Source organism: Eleutherodactylus coqui, chromosome 12, assembly GCF_035609145.1.
Source record: "Eleutherodactylus coqui strain aEleCoq1 chromosome 12, aEleCoq1.hap1, whole genome shotgun sequence".
Taxonomy (NCBI): domain Eukaryota; kingdom Metazoa; phylum Chordata; class Amphibia; order Anura; family Eleutherodactylidae; genus Eleutherodactylus; species Eleutherodactylus coqui.
In genome coordinates, this window is record NC_089848.1 from 103,061,772 (window position 1) to 103,084,621 (window position 22,850).

The 22,850-nt window shown below is 45.6% G+C and overlaps 1 protein-coding gene across 1 annotated transcript in view; it reads right to left on the reverse strand.

Moving 5' to 3' along the window:
- The window catches only part of VIPR2 (vasoactive intestinal peptide receptor 2), a 120,342-nt gene that overhangs the window by 26,308 nt on the left and 71,184 nt on the right, over positions 1–22,850 (reverse strand). The window contains exon 5 of the mRNA XM_066584619.1: positions 13,206–13,303. Within this exon, the coding sequence (XP_066440716.1) occupies positions 13,206–13,303 (98 nt within the window). The remainder of the gene's footprint in view (positions 1–13,205; positions 13,304–22,850) is intronic.

The window sequence follows — 22,850 nt, forward strand, 5'->3', positions numbered from 1 at the left end:
CATGAAGTCAGCCATGTGTGCCAGGGTACCAGTACGCAACACATGGCTGTCCTCACTAGGAAGATCACTTTCAGGATCCTCCTCCTCCTCCTCAGGCCATACACGCTGAAAGGATGACAGGCAATCAGCCGGTGTACCGTCAGCAGCGGCCCAAGCTGTCTCTTCCCCCTCCTCCTCATCCTCCTCATGCTCCTCCTCCTGTACGCGCTGAGAAATAGACAGGAGGGTGCCCTGACTATCCAGCGGCATACTGTCTTCCCCCGCCCCCGTTTCCGAGCGCAAAGCAGCTGCCTTTATGGTTTGCAGGGAATTTCTCAAGATGCATAGCAGAGGAATGGTGACGCTAATGATTGTAGCATCGCCGCTCACCACCTGGGTAGACTCCTCAAAATTACCAAGGACATGGCAGATGTCTGCCAACCAGGCCCACTCTTCTGAAAGGAATTGAGGAGGCTGACTCCCACTGCGCCGCCCATGTTGGAGTTGGTATTCGACTATAGCTCTCCGTTGTTCATAGAGCCTGGCCAACATGTGGAGCGTAGAGTTCCACCGTGTGGGCACGTCGCACAGCAGTCGGTGCACTGGCAGCTTAAAGTGATGTTGCAGGGTGCGCAGGGTGGCAGCGTCCGTGTGGGACTTGCGGAAATGTGCGCAGAGCCGGCGCGCCTTTACGAGCAGGTCTGACAAGCGTGGGTAGCTTTTCAGAAAGCGCTGAACCACCAAATTAAAGACGTGGGCCAGGCATGGCACGTGCGTGAGGCTGCCGAGCTGCAGAGCCGCCACCAGGTTACGGCCGTTGTCACACACGACCATGCCCGGTTGGAGGCTCAGCGGCGCAAGCCAGCGGTCGGTCTGCTGTGTCAGACCCTGCAGCAGTTCGTGGGCCGTGTGCCTCTTATCGCCTAAGCTGAGTAGTTTCAGCACGGCCTGCTGACGCTTGCCCACCGCTGTGCTGCCACACCGCGCGACACCGACTGCTGGCGACATGCTGCTGCTAACACATCTTGATTGTGAGACAGAGGAGGAGGAGGAGGGTGCTTTAGTGGAGGAAGCATACACCTCCGCAGATACCAGCACCGAGCTGGGGCCCGCAATTCTGGGGGTGGGTAGGACGTGAGCGGTCCCAGGCTCTGACTCTGTCCCAGCCTCCACTAAATTCACCCAATGTGCCGTCAGGGAGATGTAGTGGCCCTGCCCGCCTGTGCTTGTCCACGTGTCCGTAGTTAAGTGGACCGTGGCAGTAACCGCGTTGGTGAGGGCGCGCACAATGTTGCGGGAGACGTGGTCGTGCAGGGCTGGGACGGCACATCGGGAAAAGTAGTGGCGACTGGGAACTGAGTAGCGCGGGGCCGCCGCCTCCATGATACTTTTGAAGGACTCCGTTTCCACAACCCTATACGGCAGCATCTCAAGGCTGATGAATTTTGCGATGCGGACGGTTAACGTTTGAGCGTGCGGGTGCGTGGCGGCGTACTTGCGCTTGCGCTCGAACACTTGCGCAAGCGACGGCTGAACGGTGCGCTGAACTACACTGCTGGATGGGGCCGAGGACAGCGGAGATGAGGGTGTGGGTGCAGGCCATGAGGCGGTAGTGCCTGTGTCCTGAGAGGGGGGTTGCATCTCAGTGGCAGGTTGGGGCACAGGGGGAGAGGCAGGGGTGCAAACCGGAGGCGGTGAACGGCCTTTGTCCCACCTTGCGGGGTGCTTGGCCATCATATGTCTGCGCATGCTGGTGGTGGTGAGGCTGTTGGTGTTGGCTCCCCGGCTGAGCTTTGCGCGACAAAGGTTGCACACCACTGTTCGTCGGTCGTCAGGCGTCTCTGTGAAAAACTGCCAGACCTTAGAGCACCTCGGCCTCCGCAGGGTGGCATGGCGCGAGGGGGCGCTTTGGGAAACACTTGGTGGATTATTCGGTCTGGCCCTGCCTCTACCCCTGGCCACTGCACTGCCTCTTGCAACCTGCCCTGCTGATGCCCTTGACTCCCCCTCTGAAGACCTGTCCTCCTGAGTAAGCGTTGCACACCAGGTGGGGTCAGTCACCTCATCGTCCTGCTGCTCTTCCTCCGAATCCTCTGTGCGCTGCTCCCTGGGACTTACTGCCCTTACTACTACCTCACTGCAAGACAACTGTGTCTGATCGTCATCGTCCTCCTCACCCACAGAAAGTTGTTGAGACAGTTGGCGGAAGTCCCCAGCCTCTTCCCCCGGACCCCGGGAACTTTCCAATGGTTGGGCATCAGTGACGATAAACTCCTCTGGTGGGAGAGGAACCGCTGCTGCCCAATCTAAGCAGGGGCCCGAGAACAGTTCCTGGGAGTGCTCCCGCTCCTGAGCAGGTGTTATTGTAGTGGAGTGAGGAGGCTGGGAGGAAGGAGGAGCAGCAGACAGAGGATTCGGATTGGCAGCAGTGGACGGCGCAGAACTGCGGGTAGACGATAGGTTGCTCGAAGCACTTTCTGCCATCCAGGACAGGACCTGCTCACACTGCTCATTTTCTAATAACCGTCTCCCGCGTGGACCCATTAATTGGGCGATGAATGTGGGGACGCCAGAAACGTGCCTCTCTCCTAATCGCGCAGCAGTCGGCTGCGACACACCTGGATCAGGAGCTTGGCCTGTGCCCACACCCTGACTTGGCCCTCCGCGTCCTCGGCCGCGTCCACGTCCTCTAGGCCTACCCCTACCCCTCAGCATGCTGTATTACCAGTGATTTGATTTCACAGGCAGGAAATAAATTGGCGCAAGACTGCAGGCCAAATATAATTTTTTCCCTTTTTTGAAAATGAAAGGCCCCACTGCCTCTAGTGAATGAATTATCTAAGTTTAATAACTGTGCTGTGTCCCTGCTTATGTGTCACAGAACGTGAGGGTAGCAGAGTTATTATAACTCTGGCAGAGCAGGTATTTTTTTTCCCAATTAAGGAAAGCAAATGGCGAAGCCAGCAGTAAAGCGTAGCTGGGTGCGTATGATTTAGCACTGTTCTTCACGCAGCTCACACGTCTCCACCGCCCGTAAGGACGGACAGAGGCTGGACAAATAGATTTGTTTTCAGTTTTTTCCCACCAAAAGGCAGCACTGCGTATATTCTATGAACATGAGAAGTTTAATAACTGTGCTGTGTCCCTGCTTATGTGTCACAGAACGTGAGGGTAGCAGAGTTATTATAACTCTGGCAGAGCAGGTATTTTTTTTCCCAATGAAGGAAAGCAAATGGCGAAGCCAGCAGTAAAGCGTAGCTGGGTGCGTATGATTTAGCACTGTTCTTCACGCAGCTCACACGTCTCCACCGCCCGTAAGGACGGACAGAGGCTGGACAAATAGATTTGTTTTCAGTTTTTTCCCACCGAAAGGCAGCACTGCGTATATTCTATGAACATGAGAAGTTTAATAACTGTGCTGTGGCCCTGCTAATGTGTCACAGAACGTGAGGGTAGCAGAGTTATTATAACTCTGGCAGAGCAGGTATTTTTTTTCCCAATTAAGGAAAGCAAATGGCGAAGCCAGCAGTAAAGCGTAGCTGGGTGCGTATGATTTAGCACTGTTCTTCACGCAGCTCACACGTCTCCACCGCCCGTAAGGACGGACAGAGGCTGGACAAATAGATTTGTTTTCAGTTTTTTCCCACCAAAAGGCAGCACTGCGTATATTCTATGAACATGAGAAGTTTAATAACTGTGCTGTGTCCCTGCTTATGTGTCACAGAACGTGAGGGTAGCAGAGTTATTATAACTCTGGCAGAGCAGGTATTTTTTTTCCCAATTAAGGAAAGCAAATGGCGAAGCCAGCAGTAAAGCGTAGCTGGGTGCGTATGATTTAGCACTGTTCTTCACGCAGCTCACACGTCTCCACCGCCCGTAAGGACGGACAGAGGCTGGACAAATAGATTTGTTTTCAGTTTTTTCCCACCAAAAGGCAGCACTGCGTATATTCTATGAACATGAGAAGTTTAATAACTGTGCTGTGTCCCTGCTTATGTGTCACAGAACGTGAGGGTAGCAGAGTTATTATAACTCTGGCAGAGCAGGTATTTTTTTTCCCAATGAAGGAAAGCAAATGGCGAAGCCAGCAGTAAAGCGTAGCTGGGTGCGTATGATTTAGCACTGTTCTTCACGCAGCTCACACGTCTCCACCGCCCGTAAGGACGGACAGAGGCTGGACAAATAGATTTGTTTTCAGTTTTTTCCCACCAAAAGGCAGCACTGCGTATATTCTATGAACATGAGAAGTTTAATAACTGTGCTGTGTCCCTGCTTATGTGTCACAGAACGTGAGGGTAGCAGAATTATTATAACTCTGGCAGAGCAGGTATTTTTTTTCCCAATTAAGGAAAGCAAATGGCGAAGCCAGCAGTAAAGCGTAGCTGGGTGCGTATGATTTAGCACTGTTCTTCACGCAGCTCACACGTCTCCACCGCCCGTAAGGACGGACAGAGGCTGGACAAATAGATTTGTTTTCAGTTTTTTCCCACCGAAAGGCAGCACTGCGTATATTCTATGAACATGAGAAGTTTAATAACTGTGCTGTGGCCCTGCTAATGTGTCACAGAACGTGAGGGTAGCAGAGTTATTATAACTCTGGCAGAGCAGGTATTTTTTTTCCCAATTAAGGAAAGCAAATGGCGAAGCCAGCAGTAAAGCGTAGCTGGGTGCGTATGATTTAGCACTGTTCTTCACGCAGCTCACACGTCTCCACCGCCCGTAAGGACGGACAGAGGCTGGACAAATAGATTTGTTTTCAGTTTTTTCCCACCAAAAGGCAGCACTGCGTATATTCTATGAACATGAGAAGTTTAATAACTGTGCTGTGTCCCTGCTTATGTGTCACAGAACGTGAGGGTAGCAGAGTTATTATAACTCTGGCAGAGCAGGTATTTTTTTTCCCAATTAAGGAAAGCAAATGGCGAAGCCAGCAGTAAAGCGTAGCTGGGTGCGTATGATTTAGCACTGTTCTTCACGCAGCTCACACGTCTCCACCGCCCGTAAGGACGGACAGAGGCTGGACAAATAGATTTGTTTTCAGTTTTTTCCCACCAAAAGGCAGCACTGCGTATATTCTATGAATAATAACTGTGTTGTGGCCCTGCCTATACAATTCTTTCCCTGCAGTATCAATGGAGGGTGCAATGCTCTGCAGAGGCGATTTTGAGAAGCCCAAAAAAAATGCAGCACAGCTAACAGCAGCCTGGACAGTACTGCACACGGATAAATATGGCCCTAGAAAGGACCGTTGAGGTTCTTGAAGGCTACACTCACTCCTAACACTCTCCCTGCCTATGCAGCACTTCTGTCCCTAATGCCAGGTGCAACGGTCTGCAGAGGCGATTTTGAGAAAAAAAAAAATCCCACTGCTAACAGCAGCCAACACACAGCTATCAGTGGCCCTAATAAGGACCTTTGGGGGGTCTTGAAGCCTACACTAACTACCAATTCTTTCCCTACAGCAGCTCCGGTATAAACAGCACTGTCCCTCATCTAACTCACACCGCATCTGAGGCGAGCCGCGGGAGGGGCCGACTTTTATATTAGGCGAACACCTGATCTCGCCAGCCACTCACAGCAGGGGGGTGGTATAGGGCTTAAACGTTGCAGGGGGAAGTTGTAATGCCTTCCCTGTCTTTCAATTGGCCAGAAAAGCGCGCTAACGTCTCAGGGAAGGAAGTGAAAGTAACCAGAACACCGCATGGTGTTCGTTACGAATAACGAACATCCCGAACACCCTAATATTCGCACGAATATCAAGCTCGGACGAACGCGTTCGCTCATCTCTAATTATAAAGTGATGCTCAAATCCAGATGTTGGATCCTAAATCAGATTTACCCACTATCAATTTAGAGAGATCCTTACTAATTCCAGATAACCAATTTCTTTTATGGTCCAACAATTCCTTCCTGAGTAAACCTCAAGCATTTAGCCCAATTATAAAAGGCACATTTAAGGTCTTACGATCCCTATGTCTGAAACCAATGACCCCTGCCTCAATGATCCCCTCCATTCTAGCTAATAGAACACTAAGAACAGCTGGCGCATGGTCAAAACTTAACTGAAAGAGGGTTAGGGGAAAAGACCTGCCTAGAAGCTGGGTGATCGTCCTGACAAGAACGGCCCCGCACTCTTCACCTGGGGACTGTCTATCATTGACAGAGCACCGAAAAGGAGAACTGAAAGCTAAACGAACACACAGAGAACAATTAATGGAAACAGAAGGGACTCAACACAGAGATAATGACAATACAAGACAGGACAGCACTAGTGAACACGAACACCGGAGAGTACAAGATGGAGATCAAGAAGACACTAGGAAATATGAACCAGACTGGATAGCTGTAGCAAGGGACACCAGCACTAAGGCAATGCAATGAAGATCCCAGCACGGCTAAATAGGAAGCTGATGGCTGATGCTTTGCAGTTGAACTGGAATACTGCAGGGATTAACTCCTGCACTGCTGGAAAGAAATGTACAGCAGTTTAGGTTACCGTGGAAACCAGACAACACCTACGTCTTCCGGAAATAAGCGGAGGCAGGTACGTCTTGGGCACAGGCCTAATATTGTCACAACATACTAAGAGACCCACTCTAGTTTGAGACTTATCCTTCCTTTCCTGTGCGACTCAAAAAACTTGTAAAACACCTACACAAAGGACTGGTTCTAAATTTCTTCTCTGATAAACCGTGGTTCCTCAGGGAATGGGAAAGAGACGTGGATGTAACATTCAGCATAGATGAAACTAAGAAAATTTTAAATAATTCACTTGAATTCTCTAGATATTTTCGCATTCAGGAAAACTTCTATAAAATACTCACTAGATGGTAGAAAACCCCCGACACATTATTTAGAGTTAATCTTGCACAGTCTGATGTCTGCTTGAGGTGCGAAGGTCAGGGGGGGACAACCTTACACATATGGTGGCAATGTCCAAGTATTAGGCCAGCTGTTATGCTTTACTTCTTGTGGTACAAACTTCACACGCCAGTGCAGGAATGACAGTTAGGCAGGGTCAGGGAGGAGAACACATGATGACACCAGACCTTCAGGCTAAGATATCTGTAAGGTTCCGCTCCTGGAAAGGGAACACTCCAGAAGAGGACAAGGGAAGGGAACACTCCACTGTCACTCACTTGTACTCTGTAGCGTGAACACTGCACGGCAGACTACTTTCTTCTCTCTAACTTCTCACAAGCGGTTCCTGGAATTGGGGACCTTAGGATACCTCTCTTCTGCTTCTATCCGTTCACCACATGAGAGTTGAAGGTACCCCCATGTGGCCGGCACTCTTATTCCTCTCACAACCATTGAAAAAGATTTAAGACCACACCTAACTCTCAAGCACTCATATTTATATTCATAGGCCACCATGTGACTAGACAAACTTGTTACATTGTCCAGACATATCCCAGCCACTTCCAGATATTAACCTCTTACATGCTGCAGCTGTGCAATACACATAACTGAAAACAAGACACTTTGCACAGTGCATCCACACTGAAGACGTGACATGTATGACTATTATGGAGGGGCCAGATATGTAGACTTCAGGCCAGAGGTGTAATTTGGAGCTTCTGGACCCCCAATGCAAAACCTGTAACAGGGCCCCCAACTATCATGCTTAATTCATATTACTGGGCTCCCTATATGGAGAAGAGGGGCCTTATGGGCCCCATAAGGCTCCTGGGCCCGGGTGCAACCACATCCCCCGCATCTCCTATAGTTACGCCCCTGCTTCAGGCCACTACATATGCAAAAAACCACGCTGAAAACTATTGGAATAAAATGCTCGGAATGACAATTAATGCCTAATTACGGCAAGCTGTCTTCTTTTCCCAGTGTTGTACACAGGGTAACTTCCTCCCCCTCCCTTTTTTTCCAGTTGCCATAGAAGTTTATGGGAGCTTGCTATGTAACACGTCGAAAGATAGGGCAAGACCTATCTTTTCACGCACCATATAAAAGACGGCCCGAAAAACATCAAGTAGGTCCTATTTTTTCTGAAAATACAGAAATATTTTGTGCGGAAAAAACACGTTCATCTGAATGAATCCATTGAAATCCAATGCTTCACATGGTCGCATTTTATGTGCGACTTTTAAACGTGGAAATATACCTGCGTAAATATGGTCGTCTGGAAAAGCCCTGATATTGCTGATTTCACTTCTTCAAAAATGGGCCTGACAACTGCGTCAAAATCCACATGTATTTGCACCAAAATCTTTTGCGGCTTTCCTGTTATGTGTGAATGTAGTGTTGTATGACCTGTTCTAATGAAAATGAGAAGGAATATAAGTGAATCAATAAAATGTTCCACATGTTCCATATTACCATAATCAAGGCTTACGGCCATTACATAATTCAACCTTCTATATTTTGCAAACATAAATTGGTCACTTGGAAAACCTCCTCTAAGCTCCACCGCTTGGCCTGCTGCAGTATAGATGATGTAAAATATTTAAATGTTAATATGCCGGAGGTCATTAGCTCTTTTCAACTTTGAAGGACATAAAAGATAATTAAAAAAACACTAATATTTTCTATTTTTAAAGTCGTTATTACATAGAAGCAAGTCCCTCGCCCATAATGGCAAGAGTGCTGAGTGAGCCAGGGTGTCTGGTTTTCTATACAATTTACCAAAATTGGTCTTTGTCAATTTACTAAAATCTTGGTCTAAATTGTGCCACCTGTTGCGCGTGGCAATACGACACTGACAGAGGCGGCACATTTTTACAAAATACCTTTACTGAACAATGTCATAATAAACATAAAAACCAAAAACCAAAGTCGAGATGTGCGCGACTGACCAAAATGAGCAAAATACCAGTCTTTATTAACATGTATGCTCCTGAACATTTTTTAAAAACACTTAAAATGACTTATAAGAAGAGCCGCGGCGTAACACGTCAAGGTGCTTACCAAGACATAATAATCCGGAATAGTCCAAAATGTTCAACTAGTACAAAATGGCAACCCTTTATGCCCCCTCAAAACTAACATTAGGGCCGGCTTCACATGGGCGTTTTCTGTGTGTGCAACACGCAGGGGATGGAACCCAGTGATTTCATTGGGTTATTCACGTTTCCATATTTTGCACTTACATTTCTGTCGCGTAAAAAAAATAAAAAACTCAAAAAACAGAATGTTCTCTATCGTTCTACATAGTTGCAGACCAAGGGCCTCATAGAAGTCATTAGGGGTTACACGAATGTGCGCCATACACAAGGAGATGCCTAAAACGCAAGGAGATGCGTAATTGCACTGGAAGAACAACACATCTGGAACTAATCAGTCATTTCCATCGGTGCAAGCAAATGAGCATGCCTTGCGGGGTCAGAAAGTATAGTAAAATATGCCGATGTAGGCGCCTACAACACATTGTTTATTTGACACCCGTGTAAGCTTACTTCTCATCGCTTGACGTCTCTCGCTGTCATAAACATCTCCGGCGTAAACATCTCCATTAGTGCCTCTTGGCAGCAGCAAGGCAAATATCGTTTTATATCACTATCAGCATCTGACTTGGAGTTGATGTGTGATCAGAGCAGATTCCATGTCAAGTCTGCAGCGAGCTCTGCGTTGTGAACGAGGCCTTAGGTGTTCCAGCATGGCAGAATATTTCTGCAGTCGATCTCGTGTCAAACCTACAGAGAATCAGAAGCAAAATCCGCACGCATTGCATGGGGATTTTGCTGCAGATTCATTGTGAATTTCAGTGTTTCTACCTTCGAAGTGCTGAAATCTGTATACGAAATAAACAAGGGGGTACATAGAACTCATGGGGGCTCATAGCAAAACTCAGAACTGCCCCTATACAAATCATAGAATGGTAGAGTTGGAAGGGACCTCCAGGGTCATCGGGTCCAACCCCCTGCTCAGTGCAGGATTTACTAAATCATCCCAGAGAGATGTCTGTCCAGTCTTTGTTTGAACACTTCCATTAAAGGAGAACTCCCCACCTCCCGTGGTAACCTGTTCCACTCATTGATCATCCTCACTGTCAGAAAGTGTTTTCTAATATCTAATCTGTGTCTCTTCCTTTTCAGTTTCATCCCATTGCTTCTAGTCTTTCCTTGTGCAAATGAGAATAGAGCTGATCCCTCTGCACTGTGACAGCCCTTCAGATATTTGTAGACAGCTATTAAAGGGGTTGTCCCGTGGCAGCAAGTGGGTCTATACACTTCTGTATGGCCATAATAATGCACTTTGTAATGTACATTGTGCATTAATTATGAGCCATACAGAAGTTATAAAAAGTTTTTCACTTACCTGCTCCGTTGCTAGCGTCCTCGTCTCCATGGTTGCCGTCTAATTTTCGCCGTCTAATGGCCAAATTAGACGCGCTTGCGCAGTCCGGGTCTTCTTCTCTTCTCAATGGGGCTCCGTGTAGCTCCGCCCCGTCACGTGCCGATTCCAGCCAATCAGGAGGCTGGAATCGGCAATGGACCGCACAGAAGAGCTGCGGTCCACGGAGGGAGAAGACCCCGGCGGCCATCTTCAACCGGTAAGTACGAAGTCAACGGAGCGCGGGGATTCAGGTAAGCGCTGTGCTGTTTTTTTTTTAAAGTCCCTGCATCGGGGTTGTCTCGCGCCGAACGGGGGTGGGGGGGTGTGGGGGGTTGAAAAAAAAAAACCTGTTTCGGCGCGGGACAACCCCTTTAAGTCTCCTATCAGCCTTCTTTTTTTGCAAGAGAAACATTTCCAGATCCTTTAACCATTCTTCGTAGGACATGATTTGCAGACCGCTCACCATCTTGGTAACTCTTCTCTGAACTTGCTCCAGTTTGTCTATGCCTTTTTTAAAGTGGGGTGCCCAGAACCGGACACAGAATTCCAGATGGGGTCTGACTAAGGATGAGTAGAGGGGGATAATGACCTCACGTGATCTAGACTCTATGCTTCTCTTAATACATCCCTGATAGACAGACAGAGAGAGAGAGACAGACAAAGAAAGCAGTGCTGGGGAGTGCTCAGAAAGAGAGAGAGAGAGACAGACAGACAGACACAGTGAGACAGAGAGAAAGAACGGTGAGGCGGAATGCTCAGAGAGAGAGACACACACACAAAGAAAGAGAGAGAGACAGACAGACACAGAGAGAAAAAGAGACAGAGAGAGAGGGGGAGAGAGAGACAGACAGACAGAGAGCAGTGATGAGGAATGCTCAGAGAGAGAGACAGACAGAGAGAGGCATATACAGAGAGAGACAGAGAAAAAGACAGAGACAGACCTGTAGGCTTTTTATATTAGATATCTGTTCCAAATACAAAGCGACCCTCTTAATAATTACCCAACCAAGCAGATTTAGAAGTCCACAGAAACCATTCTTCCAAACATTTCATGTTCATGTAGCGAACATTGGGTCAATCTAGTTAGTAAAACACTGCTCCCTATAGTCTTCATTAATATAATAGTGCTTCCTTTTGCCCTCATTAAAGGGCCACTCTAGCGTAAAAACACATTTTCCATACCTGCTCCTCTCACCTGATTGCCTGTCAGACTCTGGGGGTCTTCTCTGTATATTCCAGTCACTTCCATTGAGTGCAGCACCCCCTGTCTGATGCTGATTAGGGACCATATTGAGAGTGAGATTGTTTTACTTTCACTTTAAATTAATCCCATGATGCATCAGCAAAGTATTAGCTAAGGCTATACCATTCTGCTTGCTGAGGAAACAGTTTCATTATCATTACTATCTTTATTCACCAATAAGCTACAGACCATAAGTATACAGTCAGGAGGATGAGCTGTGATCTCCTCCATTATAACTGTGGGACAGGAGCTGTGAGATCATCATCAGTAAGAGGAAGCAAGCTCTGTGGTACACTACATATAATATCATCACACGGACTTAGACATTGATTAGAAAATCAATCCATTACTCCAAATAGATCAGAGCTGGTCAGAACTGAGATCACATGACCATCCGAAGAAAAAGAATCCAGGAGTTAAAGCCAGAAAGAAATAACTAACGAACTATGGTAGCACTAGGTCACTTATATATACTGGGGAGATAGCTGCATAATGAATGAATAAAAAACAAATCACTGGAGCGGCCCTTTAATATAATAGTGCCTACCTTCCTCTTTCCACTTAACATCCAACCACGCAGCAGTGTTTTAAAAGGAGATCCATCACTCACAGTAGTATTGACGCTTTCAGAGGAAATATGGACTCCTCCCCATCTCCTGCATGTACTATACACTAGAACAGGAGATGGGGAGGAGTCAGGATTACCTTCGCATACAGCGCCTGGTATCTAGAACCTCTGAGAGACTCAGTGTTACTGCGAGTAACAGATCTGCGGATGTACAAGAGGGTGATGAGAAAGGAGGTGAGGCCATTCACCCTTGTACTCCCCATCCCCGTGCTCCCCACGGCAGTGGCATGGTTTGCCAATATTGGTAGCATGCCACTGAGAATGCACTGAATGTAGTCTTGAAAATCTCAGCATGCTCATTATCCTCATTTTTTCATACACCCTCTGAGCATGTATTCCCTTAGACTCCACCCATAAGTAGGCCACACTTTAAAGGGAATGTACTATATATATATACTATTCTACTACTTCAAACCAGATTTATTCAAAAGGAAATAAAGTTTTTTTCCCCCACATTGATTTCAATGGGTTTTGAAGAAAATGGAACTGTTTCGGTTTACTTCTGTTCTGTTTGATTTCTGTCTTTTTAACTGAAAAAATAGCGCAGTCAGCAGCACTATTTGTTTAAAAAACGGAAATCAAAATGGAAACAGTTTTATTTTTTCAAACCTTATTAAAATCAATGGGGTAAAAACTGAATTGTTTATTTCCTATTAAATTCTGTTTGGCTGCTCCAAAAACAGAATAGCCAGACGGAATTCAAATAGAGGTGACAAATGCAGATGTGGATGAGCCCCTAGTGGTCTGTGTGGGAACTGCAGGATTTAAAGTTGTTTTTTAAAAAAATCTAGATCTTGACATAAAAAATAAAAGAAAATCCTCAGAAATTCTTAAAAATATGTTTAACATAAAAACGTGATTTCTACAAGAGATCATTTTCTAGTGACACGTTCCCTTTAAATCACAGCATGGCTTTAAAATGTTTGTCTGCTCTGATAAAACAAAGCAGAACATTGCAGTGTCCAACTTACAAACAGTGAGAACCTTCTGCAGATTTGCCCAAACATGAAGCCCGATGTTTTCCCTACAATGTCACTTCAAATAACCATTTTGGGTACTTACCGACATAAACAAAGAATTGCACTTCCGATGGTGAGCGCTATCAGGGAGGCGCTGTGTCCAAGTGTGTAGATCGCCTTCACTATTACATAGAATGAAATCTGGGAATACAAGGAGATAGATTAAGTGAATGACAAGGGAAGTGAATGAACCATTCAGACAGAGGTTACATATTAAATAATATCTATAGTACCATGAAGAGCCAGACAGAGCTCAGGACTATCTAGAGCAAAAACATTGAGATACAGTGTTCACTTTATTAGAGACCCCCATGTAGCAGCCATTGGTCAGTCTTTGTTCTTCAGAAGCACAGCAATTAGCTGCAGCATAGATTCCACTAGGTGTTGAAATCATTCTGCAGGAATATCGGCCCCTGCGGACAGGAAGCTTCATGTAGTTGCTGCAGATTAGATGGAGGTGCTGACATGTTCTGACCAGCTGACAGGAAGGGGTCATCGATTCATGCTGCTTAGGCCAATTTCTGACCTCCCATCAGCACTGAGCAACAGAAATCTGGATTCATCTGACCAGAAGACGTTTTTCTGCTGCTCAGTGATACAATTTTTCCGCTCTTTTGCCCTGCTGAAGTCTCACTGTCCTGTTTCTCTTAGATACAATGGTGCTGGAACCGGTCACCTACTCTTATAGGCCATCTGTGCTAAGGAATGATGAGTTGTGTGTTTGGACATGTTAACTGGAGCACTAACGTTGTAGTCGGCTGCTCTTGACTGTGCAGCACCTGTTGGTCAGAATGATTCCTGACATCCTCTTCTGACCCCTTTCGGCGACAAGTTGTTTCTGTCCACAGGATCCCCTTTCTCTGGATGTTTTCCTCTATCACACTATTAAATGAGAAAACTCCACAATGACAGTAACCTCTGGCCCTGGCTAGTCCAGCACTGATGACCCGGCCTCATTGGAATCACTCAGATCGCTGGATTTGTCTAATATGGATTCACACTGAAACTGATCCACGGAAAACTTGTCAAGGGATTTTATGCTGCACTTCAGGGTCTAATTTCCATAAACGGAACCTCCAATCTTGAAAGGGCCAGGGGCTCTAAAAAAAAGTGGCCATACAGTCTATAGGAAATACCAGGATAAATCCCAATGAGAAAAGTTTAAATTTACAGCCGGTTGGTAACTCTGCATCCAGAGGAATCGCCAGCCATATAAAACATGGGAGTCTCAAGTTCATCCAAGCAGTTCTACATTCTATCTCATAGAAGCTGCTCCCCATCAAGAGACCTCTCCTCTGACACCCATATGCAATTAGGCAATATTGACTCACAGTGGGCCTCATTTACGCTAGGGCTACATGGCGACTTTGGCAGCAACAGGGGCCATGTGACCAAAGATTGCTGTTGGAGCCTAATCGGATGGAACGTTGCGACTATTAAGTGCCTGCAACTGCAGCCTGCAGATCACAAAGTATTCGCAAGGTATATTTTTTGCAATCTCTTGGGTCGCAGTAGTGGCTACTGGTGAGTTGCAGTGCAACCCACATTGATTTCTATTAGATTCGGAGACTATATGGTTACACATAGGACCCATGTCACAGGCCTGAACAGCCCTAGCCTCAGGAAAACAGAAGAAAGTGCTCTTGTTGCCCATGGCAATCGGAAAACAACTTTTATGGGTGTCCTTTTCTTCTGGAGAAGATTCTAGTTTGATTTATATCCTTAGTCACATTGCAAGGCCTGTTAGAAGGTTGGACATTGACATATAGGGAAGTCACCTACCAAGAGGTGGCGCTGTGGAGGTACTTTAGCAGCACTGAAGATTAATTAGCGCTGTTATTAATAGACTGGAATTTCCTTATTTACCTCGGTACATTCTTAGAAACACAGAGATGTGTTTATGGCACTAGATGTCCGGGGCAAACCATCGATCATATAAGAATAACTGCAGGAAGATTGCTGTACATTTTTCCATGGCCCTTCTGCGCTCACTACTGAGTGTTGTAATTAAACAACTAGGCGCCTTGTTGGCTCAAATGTTTTATTATGGTCTAATTGGGCTCCATGAGATCCTGCATTTGTATCATAAGAAGGAACACAATATTAAACCCCCCTCATTAATCCGTGACAAGTTAGAGCTTTCAGTTTCCAGTCACTTTATACTGGGGCAGCATCTGTAGAGTCGAGGAAGAACATGAGCTTTTATATGGAGGATATTATATGGATGTTTAAAAGTAACAGTCAGTCAAATTTATCATGTAGATCATATTAGCCCCTCACCACTGCTTGCTAAGTTTCATCCGCCCAGACCCCTTCTAGTGGTGAGGGGTGGAGATAGGGTGGAGGGGGGGGGGGGGGACCTCTGGGGGTCATTCACATTTTTTTTTAATTTCACATCCATGGGAGCCCCTGTTACAGGGGGAAAAAGCCCCCTGTAGTGACAGTTGACACTAACAGAGCTGTTCTGAGTCTGCTAGTACCCTGCAGCTCTGTCTTGGCAGGGGGCACCCGGCGGTCACATGATCACCAGGTTACGTAGCGGAAGTAACACTTCCACTTTCTCTCTTCAATACAAAGCGCTCATTGAGCTCTATCTATCCTATAAAGGGGAAGGCAGAAAGACCTGGTCCGGCTTCATTGCAGGAGTTCTAATCCCGCGCAGGATTTTTACTATCATATTAAAACCCAGGACCAGGCGCCGTAAATTGATTGTGCTTGGTCCTTAATGGGCTAAAAGTGTCTTAAAGCCTGACCTTTCCTGTTCTGTAGAGAATACTTCAGCAGTCATCTCACTATCATCACGAGTAGGATTACAATGAAAGGTGACATCTATATATAGTTAATGCAGGAGCTGGCCTTCCCAAAAGGTGAGAGTCACAGCTCACCTCTTCCCCCTCCCTGAACAGGTCACAGATATTCCCACAACACTCTCTTGTTCATTTGGTCTATCGCCCATGAAACTGCAGTAAAGTATCTTTCTAAATTTTGCTAACTGTTGCTAAAGCAAGATGGCTGCCCCCAAAGTCATGTCCAGACAAAAAGAGTAAAAAATCTACAATCATACAATAAAAACAGATTAGAAAAAATGGAGAGTGCAGTACTTAATGCTTTTGATTGGTAAAAAATATAGGTAATACATTTCCTTTGTCAAATTCCCTATGTGACACTTCCCAGTAATAAGAGGGGTTCTTCTATTCTGGGCCATCATCTATTAGTTCCTAAAAGGGGGACTCACTCTGGAAGACCAAGCACATCCATGTATTACATGAATTCACTAAGAAATGTGTAATTCTTAATTTTTCCTGTGGAGGCACTGCAGGGATATTGAAGACTTGCTACCACATATTACAACTGGACATTGGAATTCCCAGTAAGATGTACTGCGATAAGTTTGTTGTCAGTGGGTAATCCCTAATTCAGAACAACCCCTTTAACTATAACCTAAAAATATATTTACTGTATTAATTATATGACTGAATAAACTTCTCCACTTCTGTAATCTGCACCTATATATGGAAAATGAGATCCCGCTTATCTCCAAATGCCAAGGTGAGCCAACCAGCTGCTGCTGCATCCATGTGGAAAATGAATGAAGAAGTGCCCATGCCGTTCTCTCCATTTACTGCTATGGAAATTAAGGAAGCAGACAAGCAACCATGCAAAGCCACCTCTCTGCTCATTGGCACCTGGATGCAGTAGATGGCAGCTGCTTCATTAGATAGTTAGGGGAACCCATATTCTCCTTATGGCTGTATATCCCAGAGTTGGGACCTGCATCTATTAAATATGTATGGCATAAACCATGGCTATGCCATAAATGTCTATGTTGGAAATAACCTGTTTAGGTCCTGCAACAGCAGCTACACTAGGTTCAAGTCTGGACACTGACTTCAAAACCTTAAATTTGCTTCTTTTAAAGCATTCAGAGATGGACTTGCTTTTATGCTTCAGATCATTGTCTTGCTGCATACAGTAACCCAATTGCACTTGAGCTTCTGATCACAGACTGATGACCTTACATTCGCCTTAGGCTGCCTGTCCATGGGCGTTGCGGTATCGCGGGAGCAGGAGACGGCAGACGGATCTCCGCTGTCAGCCTTATCTAGTAGATAGGCTGACCACGGAGGACCGTGGAGAATCGCAGCAAATCACAGCATGCTGCGATTTGCTGGACGCCAGCGGAGAATCACAATGATTCTCCACTCGTGAACAGGGGGGAAGTGTTCTCAATAGCCACGCTATGGAGAGCTTGAACTGCGTTCCCCGCAGCCGGATTATCGCCGCAGGGAACGCAATTCAAACTCGCCTGTGGACAGGCAGCCTTAGGTATATTTTTTCTAGTTTGTGCACCAAAACCATACAACGTTGCAAAATTAAAGCAGTTCTGTAAAAAAAAAGTGGTCCAAACTTCCTCTGCAGTGGTCATCAGAATCGTCTTTGTGGTTGCTTCTACAGGTAGTAGAGTAAGATACTAAACTAAGGGGGTAATTACTTTAATGGGGTATTTCCACTAAAGACATTTCTACCCTATCCATAAGATTAGGAATAAATATCTGATCCCTGGTGGTCTGACCATGATCTTGAGAATGACGCACCCCAAATACAACATATGAATGGAGCAGGTTTAAAGGGAGCTACTCTGTTGGGATGTGTGAAAAATACAGTAAGTTTTAGAGTAGCTCAAGGGGAGTAAATGCTGTCCCCCAAGCCTACCCTGGTGTTAGAAGGAGACAGCTACCTGAAGTGAGAGGAAGGTGCTGAGGGCACAGAAGACGCACTCAGTAAGAGAGTCAAGAGTAGTGAGGTGGATGAAATGGGTTGTCGTTGCCAAAGAGAAAAGAGGCAGTGACATCGTATCTCATTCACAAGAACCTGGAAATGGTACAGTGAACACGTTTGGTTATTGTGCAGCCACTGAACTTAAACAACAAGTGTAGGTAGAGGCCGGTCTATAAGACAGGAGAACAGTGTGCACACTTAGGAATAGCTTACATTGATATTTAAAGTGTGCCTGAGTTTCCAACAGGTTTTCTAAAATACAACGGGTTCCCCTTACTCTCTTATTTGCTGCTGTTTGCCCCCTTTTCATGGTTTTAAGTTCTAATTTTCAGGCGGTCTTCCCCATTTTTCTGCTGTACTTTTGTTTTTAATCCAAACAGGAGGGGTGTTGCAATTCTGCCAGCAGTTCACTGTCCTGTATTTCCTTTTCATGCTGCACTATCTCTGGTCCAATCTGCAGGCAGGCAGTATTTGAATTCCCAGCACTCTGAGGTACCAGGACAATTATAGGAGTTGGGCATATATAGGCTTTCTGGTCAAATGATTAATACATCCAAAGTAATGTGCACACACATGCTGTAACAACAAGAGGGGCTGAAAATGTGCAGGATGTTTGCATGATGCCTGCAGATCTGTCAGCCTGTGAGGATAGTCCCTCCCACAGCTAAGAAAACAACCCAGCATGCCAGTTACTATAGAAGCTCAATGCCTAATAACAGGCAGTGGATTACAGAGGAGCCAGAAGGGAAACCCCTAGTGGCAGCCCCTTCAGCCTTGATTTGCAGTGGTGAAATGAAAACATTTTAACCAACGTTTATTACAAAATTGATGAGACACACACAAGCTATTAGATGAACATAAGTCATATGAAAGGTTAGTGCCCTTTAACTTCTTGGTGCTTGACCAGCATTGTATTGAGATTAGAACCTTTGCTGGCTTCATCCATCCTACTGTGACCTGGAAAGTGCTCCCCAAGCAGTGCGGCACACCCAAACTATTAAGTAAGGCCACATTATTATATATCAAGCAAGCTCGGATTTGTTCACCTTGATAAGGACGACATAAATGGACTAATTACACTATCCCAGATGCACTTTTTTGAAATAGTTGGAGGAATAGAGGCTAGTATTTGCTCACGCTTAAGGTGGGATTCAATAACCCATTGTTACATCACCCTGTTTATTCTTGTTCTGCCAAATCCATTTGTTTAAAACCTATTTAGTATTAACCCTTTCTAATCCACTGTCTGATGTCTGAAGACATTCTGATTGAAGGCTGTACAGCTTCCGATGTCAGAAGATGTCCGGCAGGGTATTCTTACTGTTTATTACTGGCCGCTCTGTTGTCGGGGGCTTCTCCAGCATGACCAATACCGCAGTACTGGCTCTAGCCAGCAAGTGGCGCCATTGTATAATGGCAGAAAGAGAAAAACCCCTAGGAAACCCCTAGGAGTCCAAAATTGGATTGCAAAGGGTTAAATAAGAAATAATCTGTGTACTTCGTGCCTTCGGTTTCTCTGTCATATTCCCGAGCCCTTGCAAAGTACCACTGTCCCACTAAATGGCAATGCCTATGTGCAAACACTGCTTTAATCCCTTCTGTGGGACGGAAGGAGATTGATGCGCTTAGCACTCTTCCTCCATCCCATAGAAGTGAATGGAGCAATGGTCACGGATGATACAGTTACAGTACGCCATATCAGGAACACTGAAGTTTACTTTATGCAAGAACCATTTGCCATCAGTGATGTGAATGTCACACTTCTCTGCCTAATTTATGTCACTGCTCTACACTTCTTCATATAATTGTACGAAGAAGAAGCTCATTAACTTCACTCTGCTAAAATAGCATTCTTCATTATAAATTCCTTTCACGAAATTATGATTTACATTAACAGGGTAAAATGGGTACTAAGTGCTCGGTACGAGTGTGCAGGAGGACGTGTATGATGTCAATTAATAATACTTTCATCCTTTCATTAATAGGAATGTACAGTACAGCGTTGGTTAACCCTTGTTATGTAGATGTATGCCCTGACCAAAGGCTGTTTTAATCATTAGGTCAACTAGGGCTGAGTCAAGGCCTCCGAAACAGGGAGGGTCCAAGAAGATGTAAAAAAAATTGAAGAAAAAGAGATGCAAAAAAAGTTTTAAAAAAATTACTGAAAAAAAATACAAATATATTTAAAAAAAGAAAGCAACCGACCATGCCAAATGCCAACCTAAACCATCACCATATCTGCCCTGTAAAAAACAAAACAAAATAGCAAACCCATTCCTCTACTTTATGTCATTATGGAATAATTTTAAGAATAAAGAACTATAAACTAAGTAACAAAAATAAATTCGAAAGCCCAAAGGAAAAAAATGGATCCACAAAACCACATCATGCGTAAAACCGGGACCGGGGAGAAGATGTGGTGGGGTCGGACAGCGCTTCAAAGGTGATGTATTCTTTTTTTTATTTCCTGCAGCTAGGGCTTAGTTTAGGGCTTTGACAGTTGGATTTCCTACTGTCAAAGTTGCATCACACCGCATGAAAACCGTGTTTCTGTGTGATGTGATGCAACAGAGAGGAAGGCTCTATAGGGAAACATGGGCTACAAAACCTCACGAGTCGCGGGCATATTTTGCGAAACCCGCAAGGTTTTGGATTACAAAACATCGCAAATGTGAAGGAACTAGGGTTGCCACCTGGCCGGTGATTCACCGGACTGGCCTGTATTTTTCCCGCCAGGCTGGTGCCAGTATTTTTTTTACCGGCCATTTAACAGGCTGGTATTTTGGTTGGATCGCACCCTTTTTGCACTCTCCCCTTGGTCTGCACTCTCGCCGGCCACACTCTGCAGGCGCTCCGGTCCGATGTGTCGGGGCACCCAGGGGGAGGTGGCTGCAGTTAGGAGGCTGCATGTAGCGGCTCCCTCCTCCCCCACTTACTCCGCTCCGGTGATGCAGCCTGCGAGATGTCCGGGAACCCTTAGAGCCTCAGTGGCAAGTCCCACCGGAGGACATCTCTGCCCTGCATTCCCCTCTGTGGGGGCTGCTGGAAGTTCTCCAGCTTCTTTATGGAGTGGGCTGTATACATGTAGGAGGGGGGCCTGTATGAATATATTAAGGGGGGCTATATATATATATATATATATGTATGCCGCAAGACACGTCCTTTTTTTTACCACGGCGGGTAGGGTGGCAACCCTAGATGGAACTCATAGGAAAGCATGGGCTTCACATACATGCGATTTGTAGTATTGTTGCATCCCAAGCAATTTTGGCACCCGTTTGAAAGAAGCCTTAAAGAGAACCTGTCTCCTCCCTAAAGCAACATAAACTAAGTTGTGGCTCTGTTAGGTAAGGCGATAGGGAACCGAGCAAGGTATTTTTTTTAAATCCACCTGCTCCCTGGATCCCACAGTGTCCGCCGCCTCAGTCCGCGCATTGCACTGAACTTCTGACTCTCTTCAGTGTCGTTGGCATGCCCCCCCACCCCCATGCATGTCTATGAGAGATAGCATACACAGCACTGTGAAAAGAGTTGGCTGTTGACTGCGGCGCATGAACTTCATTGGGGGACACTGCAGGGAGAGGGCGAGTATAAAAAATACCTCCCCGAACACCACAACTTAGTTTATGGTACTGTACGGAGGGGACAGGTTCCCTTTAAAGGGTTAAAGTGTTGTTTCTCGAAAATAGACAGGAGAGTAAAACTTAGCAGCCTGCAATGTGGGTACCTGTCGGGACTTCATACTGCTTGTGGTTCGGGAAGCATAAATCTCCTGACAGACTGCCTTTTAATTAATATTTTTGTGCACATACCGCATAAACCAGTAAATGTGGAAACCTGCAGATTTTAATCATCTTTTGTATTGAAAATATAACAGCTGCAATAAAAAAAATGTTCATTCTGGATGCTTCTTTTTACTGTCTAAGAGGAATTAATCAAAATCCGTGTGAGAGCCTAAGAAAATAATAACTTCTGCTGTGAAGCATCTCATTACCGGGGGCGAACTTTAAAAAAATGGAGCTACATGTTATCTGAGTTTTGGAAAGTGAAGGTGACCGCTTTCTCCGTTATCAGACATACACCGGGATACGTTGAGAAATTTCCTGGCCGGGAGCCCAGATATGAAGATCCTCTTGTCACTTTAAGGTAGTGTAAAAAGTCAGCCGCCTCAACTGAGGAAGATTATAATATAAGCCAACAAGCAAAAAACTTTGCAGTCCATAATTGAAGAGTTGTAGAAGAGCTGATAATTCACATTAGCATAAGAGGACAGAAGAAAGGTGAAGTGTGGTGATGAATAATTCTTATTTTCTGTCATTTAAAGGAGTTGTCCAGGTGTAAACTACTGACATCCTATTCTCAAGATTGGCTGTCAATAGTAGATTGGTGGAGTTCTTTCACTAAGGACCCCCGCCGATCAGCTCTTCTCTGGGCCAATGTATTTGTACACTGAGCTGATTCCTGCAGGAAGCATACAGCTCCGTTCTCGCTGCAGTGGCCAGGCTTGGTATTTCAGGCTAATGCCCTATTGAAGTGAATAAGAACCTTGCATGTAATACCAAGTCTGGCCACTGCAGTGAGAACAGAACTTTCTGCTTCCTGCATGAATCAACTCAGAGCAAAAGCGAATTAGTCCAGAGAACAGCTGGTCAGTGGGAGTCTTGGGTAATGATGAACTCCCGCTGATCCACTATTGATGACTTGAGGATAAGCCATCAATACTTGAGAAACTAAGAACTCGAACTCCAGACCTACCGCTACCCCTCTACACACTCAGCAAGGTCACAGCCCATGAGCCATGCAAGTAGTGATATAGCGGTAGTCAAGATAATACCCACAGTGATGTCCTAGTACAGAGATAATGCACTTAATTATGTCACAGTACATAGTGATGTCACATTACAGGGAT